We start from the raw sequence: 10,464 nt of genomic DNA, 5'->3' as shown, positions 1-10,464 counted from the left end.
TGAGGTAACCCAATCACAAAAGAACAAGCACGGTATGCACTCTCTGATAAGTGGTTATTAGCCCAGAAATGTGTTATACAGGAAGAACAACCCACATTCCACAAGGAACTCAAGAAGAAGGAAGACCAAAATGTGGACATTTCATTCCTTCTTAAAAGGGGGAACCAAATACCCAATTAAGGAGTTGCAGAGATTGACTATGGAGCAGAGACTGAAGGAAGGGCAAGCCAGACAAAATATAGCTATCTCCTGAGAGGTTCTGATAGTACCTGACTAATACAGATATAGAGGCTCACAGATATCTATTGAACTGAGTACAGGGTCCCCAGTGAAGGAGTTAGAGAAAGGACCAATGGAGCTGAGGGGGTTGCAGTTCCTTAGGATGAACAACAATATGAACTAACTAGTACCCTCAGAGCTCCCAAAGTCTCAACCACCAACCAAGGACTGCACATGGAGGGGTCTGATTGTTCTGGCAGCATGTGTATAGTAGAGGATTGCAAATTCGATCATCAATAGGAGGAGAGGACCTCGGCCCTATGAAGGTTCTGTGCCCCAGTGTAGGGGAACAGGAGGGCCAGAAAGTGGGAGAGGGTGGGGTGGCAGGCATGGGGAAGTGGGAGGCAACAGGGGTTTGTTTTTGTTGTTTTTGTTTGTTTCTTTGTTTTTTGGAGGGGAAACTGGGAATGGAGAAATTTACATGTAAATAAAGAAAATATCTAATAAAAAAAATAAAATATAAGGTTGAAATGTGAATTGCATATGGAGCTTCACAGATCTATATGAATAGAGGCAACTGTACTATGAGCCAGCTTGTCAGAAACATACTAAGAAGGAGATAAAGAGATTTAGAGAGTGGTGACTGCAGGGTAAAATCCCACCCCAGTTAAGTTCTTTGTCTTTGTTTATGCTTACAAAGACAGGCAGATTTTGGAGTTCAAGGTCAGTCTGGGGCAGAGGATGTTTAGGATCATGTCCAGGCAGGTTAAGCTTGGTAATTTTAGGCAGGTAGCCTATTGTCTGTGTTTAACAAAAGCAGACAGATCATTGAATTCTTTTGTAATGTTAAATATGTGCTTTCTGTTTCTTTCAAAGAATTTAGGTGCTGGTGTCCAGAGATGCAGTTTCATGGGATAATCAAAGGGAACCTCAAAAGGGCCAGGGTGGTTGACTGAAGTGAAATGTAAATAAAAGACTGGGCTTTTGATCTGTAAGAGATTATCTATCAAGAGAGATTAGAATAGCAAGAAAAAGCTGTAAAGCAGAATACACACACACATACACACACACACACACACACACACACACAGAGAGAGAGAGAGAGAGAGAGAGAGAGAGAGAGAGAGAGAGAGAGAGAGAGAGAGAGAGCAATCTGTAAACTGTCTTGAGTAGACCATAGATTTGCAAACCATAATTTAATACTGAATTGGTTTTTTTATTGCTCCTAGACACCCCTTCCTCAGAAACCCTTTCCAAGCCAAGGCTAGTCCTTAGTAGACGTCAGTGCCACAAAACCTTCCACCTAAAATTTATCCTGCTCATAAGATGTGCTAAGGCATTGGAGTGGCCAAACAATGACTGGTCTAATTTGAGGCCCATACCAGGAGAGGGAGCCCATATTGGATACTGTCTAGTTGAGCAGGAACCAGAGGCCGAATAGCCCAGAGTCCTAGGATATAAAAAAATTAATAAAATGATTCCCAATGATATTTTGTTATACTCAGATCAGTGTTTGGCTCAATAGTTATCAGAGATTCCTCCACTGGGATCTGATGGCAGTAGATGCAGATCCTACTGCTGAATATTAGGTGGGGAGAGAACCCAAATTGGAGGCTCTCCACTGGGTCCCATCTTTTGGAGCTCTGGGAACCCTGTGGAAGAGGAGGAAGTATGAGAAGAGCCAGAGGGATCATGAACACCAGAAAAACACAGCCCACAGAATAAGATAGGGCTAAGTCCTCTGCATATATGTTATGGCCATTTAGCTTGGTGATTTTGTGGGTCTCCAAGTAGTAAGAGTTGGGGTGTGTGCGATTCTTTTGTCTGCTCTTCAGACGCTTTTCCCTTTTCTGTGTTGCCTTACTCCCTCCTGATGTGAGTGTTTGTGCAGAGTCTTATTGTACCTTGTTATGCTGTCTGTGCTTGGCTGACACCCCTGAGATGCCTGTTATTTTCTAAAGAGAAATGGAGGCATGGATAAGGGGGGGGGATGATTTGGGGTAGGGTTGGGATTAGTGGAGGGAGGGAAAGCTGCGGGTGGGGTGAATTAAAAATAAAGCCAACAATAAAAAGAAATATAAGCAGGCATAGCTATCCTCAGATGTAACAAAGTAGACATTAAAAAAATCCTTTTCAGAAGAGATAATAAAGCATATTTTATACTCATTACAGTAAAAAATTCAACCACAGGATATTACCATCCTAACCATATGCACTTCAAACATAGGAGTAGCCAACTTCCGTAATGAAACAGTGCTAGAATTAAAAGCAAAGATCATGGAGAATATCATCCTGAGTGAGGTAACCCAATTACAAAAGAATACACACGGTATGTACTTTCTGATAAGTGGTTATTAGCCCAGAAGTTCTGAATACATGAAGAACAACCCACAAACCACAAGAAACTCAAAAAGGAAGACCAAAATGTGGACATTTCATTCCTTCCTAAAAGGGGGAACAAAATACCCATGGAAGGAATTGCAGAGACTAACTACAGAGCAGAGACTGAAGGAAGGACAATCCAGCCTGATATAGCTGTTGCCTGAGAGGCTCTGACAGTACCCAACTAATACAGAAGTAGAGGCTCACAGCCATCCATTGAACTGAGTACAAGGTCCCCAATAAAGGAGTTAGAGAAAGGACCTATGGAGCTGATGGGTTTGCAACCCCATAGGACGAACAACAATATGAACTAACTAGTACTCTCAGAGCTCCCAGGGACTCAACCACCAACCAAGGACTATACATGGTGGGACTGATTACTCTGGCAGCATGTGTATACACAGTAGATGGTTGCAAAGTCAATCATCAGTGGGAGGAGAGGCCCTTGGCCCTGTGAAGGTTCTTTGCCTTAGTGTAGGGGAATGCCAGGGCCAATAAGTGGGAGAGGGTGGAGTGACAAGCAGGGGGAGAGGGGAGGCAACAAGGGTTTGTTCTTGTTGTTTTGTTTTGTTTTGTTTTGGATGGGAAACTGGGAAAGGAGAAATCATATGACATGTAAATAAAGAAAATATCTAAAAAAAAATCACAGGTCAACCCAAGCAGAGATGGTAAGTCAATTCAATACCCCACTTTCAGCAATAGACAAGTAATATAAAAAAATTAATAGAGAAATTCTGAAGTTAAGTTACATCATCAGTCAGTTCTACCCCTATATATAATACACTTTGTGCCCTTTAAACCTCTAGATAAAGGTCATGTTTATAGCAAGTATTGTTTGCCCATTATACACCTGGCAGCCTTCAATGACCCACCCACATAAAATAATATTTTTTTATGTCCTCAAAATATGAGCATTCTGTACCAGAACCCTTTTGCTCTCTATCAACCAATGGTTTATGAAGCTCTAAAATTTAAGATCATTTTAGCAGAAAATATATTAATTTAAAAGCATTTTTATATTTGTAGAAACCAAATGATGCAAATAAGGACTCTTTAATATAGGACACTATATACACAACAATGGAAAACCATATGGGACAATGATTCTCTGTCTTACTGTGAGCACACAGTCCTAGACCTTGGCATTTTCTTCTCCTGGGAATCAAGACACAAACACACTGGTTTATATCCTCCCCAAACAGTATTGCCTATGAAATTTCACCAAAAGATATTTACACACTGTGTTGTTTTACTAGTTTTAGTTATAAAGTATGTCTGGCACTTAAGAGAATCTAAAAATGTATTTCTTTTCTTTTTCCATGTGTGAAATATTCAGCATGTTCATTTATTGTCAGGTATGTGCTAAAACTTTTCATTCTTTTTTTATGGAATTTTTTATTAGATATTTTCTTTATTTATATGTCATATGAGTTCTCCTTTCCTAGTTTCCCCTCCCTCCAAAAAAAAAAAAAAAACCAAAAAAACAAGAAGAATAAACCCCTGTTCCCTCCCCCCCTCCCCCTGCTCACCCCCCCACCCTCTCCCACTTCCTGGCCCTGGCATCCCCTACACTGGGCTAAGGGCCTCTCCTCCCATTGATGACCTACTTGGCCATGCTCTGCTATACACATGCTGCCAGAACAATCAGTCCTATCATGTGTACTCCTTGGTTGGTGGTTTAGTTCCTGGGAGCTCTGAAAGTACTAGTTAGTTCATATTGTTGTTCATCCTAAGGGGCTGCAAACCCTTCATCTCCTCCGGTCCTTTCTCTAGTTCCTTCATTGGGGACCCTGTACTCAGTTCAATGGATGGCTGTGAGCCTCTACATCTGTATTAGTCAGGTACTGTCAGAACCTCTCAGGAGACAGCTATATCAGGCTGGATTGTCCTTCCTTCAGTCTCTGCTCTGTAGTTAGTATCTGCAACTCCTTCCTGGGGTATTTTGTTCCCCCTAAAAGCGTATTTCTAAATAAGTACTCAATATATTTATTTGAGTGTTCCAGAATTTCTGTGTAGATCATACTTGCCTTGCAAACACAGGTCCACCTGTCTGTGTCTCACAAATGCTCAAATTAAAGGCATGCACCACCATGATGGCTATCAAGATACCAGGTTTTCAGAGGACGTGGTTTTTAGTAAGCTGTACAATTAACATGAGTATAGTTAAAAAAGATGATATGTTATATTTCATAATTTAATCATTGTACATTTCAATGATCTATCATCTTCTACCCCACAAATAGATACTGACTTCATGATGATAAATGAATGTGTATAAATATGAAGTGTAGCTCTATCAGTATAAAACTTAAAGAAACTGGTGTAAATAGTTTTGAACAAAACAGGAAAGATGTGCCATATCTGAAAAATAGAGTTTGAGAACTAATAAATATATCTGTACAACTAAATTTTTGTGTAATTTTATACCTTCAGCATAAAATATCAGACCTATTTAAAGTAAACATTATGTTGTAAAAAGTTTTCAAGTAATCAATAAACAGATAATTATGCCCTTTACTTAGAAAAATATTGAAAACTGGAAAATATCCATAGAAAAGTAGAAAAAAAACCTTAAAATCTGAGTTTTGTTTTCTTCTAATACATAAATATTTTTAAGTTATTAATATACAAATACACATATAACTGGTAAAGTGCAACTTGGACATACTAAATCCATGTACAACCACCTATATTTTTAATTTAGTGTGAAGGAAATGTACTCCAATGCACAGTGAAAGGAACTGTCTTTCATTATTGCTTTTCAGGAAAATTAACTACCATGCTTAAAAGATTTTATAGTGTGAATATGAATTAATCTGCTTTAATCAGGTGGTAGATATAGTCTGTATATTTTGAACCTATGAAATATTCATTTACTGTCTTCTTAATTTTGACAGCAAGAAAGTTAAATTCAATTAGAAAATTAGACCACACAAAAATATATCATTGAAAACCTAGTTGCACTACTTCTGTTCTTCTGTAGTTATGGCAATTAAGTATAGTTCTGTAGCTACAATTAGAATATGAAATTTAAATGAAGAAAGACAGAACAATTCCTCTTTCAAATTAAAGTTCCTTACATCTTTGTAAAATTTTTTATTAAATGTATGAAAACAAATGTGAGCCTTGAAAAGTATATGCTTGCATGTACCCTACCCTTTATTAAAAGTATAATCTAAAACTATGTTGCCTAAATCAAGCATGTTATTTTTTATAGCTTTTATAATTGTAAATTAATTTTGGTTTTATTTCTAACTTCATAAGATACTAAATTACACTTACACAGCACTCTCTTTATATATATATTAAACAAGCCATGGAGGCCTAATTTTCTATTTGAATTTTGCTTTACTTTTCTATTTTAATTTTACTTGCTTTCAAAATTAAGAAGACAGTAAATAAATATTTCATAGATTCAAAATAGATAAAATATGTCTACCACCTGATTAAAGCAGATTAACTCATGGGATTAATCCATATTCCATTGTTGAATTCAGCCTTGAGTGCAAGGTATAATTCTCATTTTCAGATACTTATTGTGTGGTTACCTACAGCAACTGGCATGTCTACCTGTGATAAAATATAACCGTCTTCCTTTAAACACTAACATGCATGATTGTTTCTCATTATCAGGATCTAAGAAACTCAAGCTGACTTGTCTGACTTGTGTCTTGATCTTATATCTTTAAAAATGCCTAGAATCATTTTTCAGAGGCCCCAGCACAATCAATGTGTAGGTAGAAACACATTCATGACAATGGATAAATATACAATGGATATATATGCAGCAAACAGGTAAACATGGTAAGTTATCAAAGAATACAAATATTAAAAGTTAGATAAATAATCTGAGACAGATGAAGTTATTTCTACTTTTGACATTCCTGCTCCCAAATCATTGTCAGCACACACAGACATTATTTGTCACTCCAGTGTCATACAAGGAAATTACTGGAAACTAACCTCAGTGGCATTATCCCTTTTCATAGGAGCACAGCTAGATTTCCAGAACCCCTCAAATACTCTATTGACCTTTTAGTAGATAATCTTTCTCCTGCAGAGCTAACATTAAAAATATTCAAACTCTGAGGAGTTATAGGCATGACAGATAATATGGGGGAAATTTTGAATATGGGGATATGGAGAAAATTCCCAAATTATTTTTTTTCCTTTGAAAGTACCAGTTGAATCACCAAGAAGACAGCACTGCAAAGAGATGTAGGAGTGGCAGAGAGGAAATGTCTTAAAGTGGTAAAGTGTTAGAATAATGATATTTGAATTTGTACTTTTCTAGGGCATAGGAAAGCCAAATATTGAAACAGAATAAATGGATAAAGGACTTACTCAATCATAAACTCACTGGTAAATTTAGTCATCCTCCAGTCAGTTGTTTTGTTGAGGGGGTAGGCAGCATAAGCAGGGAAAAATCCAACAATCACCACATTTCCATTACCATTTAAATGGTAGTTCATCCTGACTAAACATTCACTGCTTCTGTAAGAGCACGCAAGAATTGGAATCTGCAGAAACCAAGAGATAGAAATCCAAGAGAAGTGCATATTAGCAAAATATCCGCCTCTCTGTGAACATGGTAAGCTGAACTCTGCAGTGTGCAGCACACATATGCATGTGTGTGTGCATGTTTGTTTAGAATTTTATTGGTGACTGAAATTATTACTTGAATTACCCCAAGTTCCTTCTGAAATGACTCTTCACTCCCCTCTGGAATTGCCCAATACTTCATACCCACAGGCTTTGAATCTGAGTTCCTGCATTGATTATGAATAAAAAAATATTTTTAAGGATCTTCTCCAGCCACAGGCAGTATGATTTCATCCAAGACTACAGAGATCCAGTCCCAAGACATGAAAGCCTTAGTGAATTCAGCCACAAATGTGACCCAAGAAACTACTTGTGGGAAAGCCATTTAGGATATTGCATGTTACACCATATGATGCCATAGTTGATGAAAGGGTCAATGGCAAAAACAGGCCCATGCCAGGCCTGACCAACTATGTTGACAAATAGTAGATAGTATGCTCTTTGGAACTGGAGACTATCAATCCTAGTTTTGCTTTCCTGTGTCTCCATGAGTCACATAATATTCCTATTTTTTTCAACAGATGCATGTCTGCAACCACTGTTATATACATGCCTCATCCTTAAAAGTTTGTGTTTCTTTCAGATGAAACTAATGCTCTGTTGCATTGATTTCCAGAGGATCAACTTCACATCAATACAGAAATCAAAATTTCTGTCTGAATCTGAAATTTAACTTTCTGTAATTTTTTTTATCCTCCAAGAATCACTGAATATATCTATGGTCATGATTCCCCCTAATAATAGAGCATTGGGTCCACCCATTGAATACTCTTATCTGAGAACACAGTACCATTAAGAAATGTAATACCTTAGAAATTCCTCCCCCACAAACACTGAGTGAAGCTGTCAGGAGAGAAGGGCTCTGTTTTCAAAAGCACAGGGATGAGTTAAGTCAGTGATTCTATTTTCTGGGGGCACTGTAGCCATGATGCATGTTAGTGCAAATGACCAAAATGAAAACTATGCACAGCATATGAGTGTGAATCATTGTGTGATTCACACTCATATGAATCATGGCTTCTTTTTGGTAGGGATGAATCTGTATTACTGGGCACAAGTGAGTATCATTATCTTTCCCGGCCTACTCTACTTTAACAGTCTAGCTGAAGGAGCCCTTCCTCGCACTATACCTCCACTCCTGGGGACTCCATGGCTTGAACAGGTTTTCACTACTACATTTGTCATCCAGTTTTTGGTTAACTTTTGCCAAACTGATTGAGGTAAAATGAATTATCAAAATTCTTTTGATTAGAATTTCCCTAGTAGCTAAGGATGTTATTTTTGGGGGGATTTCTTAGCCATTTTTTTCTTCTTTTTATAACTCTCTTATAGGTCCCTAGCCAACTGCTTTGAGCTGGTCATTTGTTATTTCGATTCATTTTTTTTATTAGATATTTTATTTATTTACATTTCAAATGTTATTCCCTTTCCTGGTTTCTCCTCCGAAAACCTACCATCCCCTCCCACCACTCACCAACCCATCCTGGTATTCCACTACACTGGAGCATAGAGCCTTCACAGGACCAAGGGCCTTTCTTCCCATTGATAACTGACAAGGCCATCCTCTGCTACATATGCACCTGGAGCCATTAGTCCTGCCATGTGTACTTTTTGTTTGGTGGTTTAGTCCCTGGGAGCTCTGGGGTTACTGGTTAGTTCACATTGTAGATCCTCCTATGGGGTTGCAAACCTCTACAGATTCTTGGATCCTTTCTCTAGCTCCTCCATTGGGGACCCCGTGCTTAGTCCAATGGTTGACTGCGAGCATCCACCTCTGTATTTGTCAGGCACTGGTAGAAGGTCTCAGGAGACAGCTATAACAGGTGAGCAAACACTTGTTGGCATCCACAATAGTGTCTGGGTTTGGTGACTGTATATGGGATGTATCTCCAGGTGGGGCAGCATCTGGATGGTCATTCCTTCAGTCCCTGATCCACACTTTGTAACTCCTTTCATGGGTATTTTATTCCCTTTTCTAAGAAGGACAGAAGTATCCACACTTTGGTCTTTCTTATTCTTGAGTTTCATGTGGTTTGTGAATTGTATCTTGGGTATTCTGAGCTTCTGGGCTAATATCCACTTATCAGTGAGTACATACCATGTGTGTTCTTTTGTGATTGGGTTACCTCACTTAGGATGATATTCTCCAGATCCATCCATTTCCCTAAGAATTTCATAAATTCATTGTTTTTAATCACTGGATACTACTACACTGTGTAAATGTACCACATTTTCTGTATCCACTCTTCTGTTGAGGGACATCTGGGTTGTTTCCAGTTTCTGGCTATTATAAATAAGGCTGCTATGAACATAGTGGAGCATGTGTCCTTCTTACATGTTGGAGCATCTTCTGGGTATATGCCTAGGAGTGGTATAGCTGGGTCCTCAGGTAGTACTATGTCCAATTTTCTGAGGAACTGCCAATCTGATTTCCAGAGGGATTGTACCAGCTTGCAATCCCACCAGCAATGAAATAATGTTCCTCTTTCTCCACAACCTCACCAGCATCTGCTGTCACCTGAGTTTTTGATTTTAGCCATTCTGACTGGTGTGAGATGGAATCTCAAGGTTGTTTTGATTTTGCATTTCCCTAATGACTGAGGATGTTGAACATTTCTTTAGGTGCTTCTCAGCCATTCGTATTCGTCAGTTGAGAATTCTTTGTTTAACTCTGTACCCCATTTTTAAATAGGGTTATTTGGTTCTCTGGAGTCTAAGTTCTTGAGTTCTTTGTATATATTGGATATTAGCCCTCTATCGGATGGAGGATTGGTAAAGATCTTTTCCCAGTTTGTTGGTTGCCATTTTGTCCTATTGACAGCTTTGCAATTTTATGAGGTCTCATTTGTTAATTCTTTTTTTTATTAGATATTTTCTTTATTTACATTTCAAATGATATCTCCTTTCTTGGTTTCCTCTCCAAAAAAAACAAAAAAACAAAAAACCCTCTTTTCTCTCCCCTCCCCCTGCTTACCAACTCACCCTCTCTCACATCCTGACCCTGGCATTCCCCTACACTGGGGCATAGAACCTAGAGCATAAGCTATTGGTGTTCTGTTCAGGAAAATTTCCTCTGTGCCTATTTGCTTGAGGCTCTTCCCCACTTTCTTTTCTATTAGTTTCAGTGTATCTGGTTTTATGTGGAAGTCCCTGATCCACTTAGACTTGAGCTTTGTACAAAAAGATAACAATAGATCAATTTGCATTCTTCTACATGCTAACTGCTAGTTGAGCCAGCACCATTTGTTGAAAATGCTGTCT

General features: G+C 38.4%; 1 protein-coding gene across 1 annotated transcript in view; it reads right to left on the bottom strand.

The window, feature by feature from the left end:
- LOC116101508 (vomeronasal type-2 receptor 116-like) overlaps window positions 1-7,160 on the bottom strand; it is a 38,609-nt gene extending 31,449 nt beyond the window's left edge. Inside the window, exon 1 of the mRNA XM_031385034.1 lies at window positions 6,946-7,160. Coding sequence (XP_031240894.1) covers window positions 6,946-7,160 — 215 coding nt within the window. The remainder of the gene's footprint in view (window positions 1-6,945) is intronic.
- Window positions 7,161-10,464: the final 3,304 nt, after the last annotated feature.

This window comes from Mastomys coucha, unplaced genomic scaffold (genome assembly GCF_008632895.1).
Source record: "Mastomys coucha isolate ucsf_1 unplaced genomic scaffold, UCSF_Mcou_1 pScaffold21, whole genome shotgun sequence".
In the NCBI taxonomy this organism is placed as follows: Eukaryota; Metazoa; Chordata; class Mammalia; order Rodentia; family Muridae; genus Mastomys; species Mastomys coucha.
The sequence above is the reverse complement of the archived record's forward strand: the minus strand, read 5'-3'. Positions and strand labels throughout refer to the sequence as shown.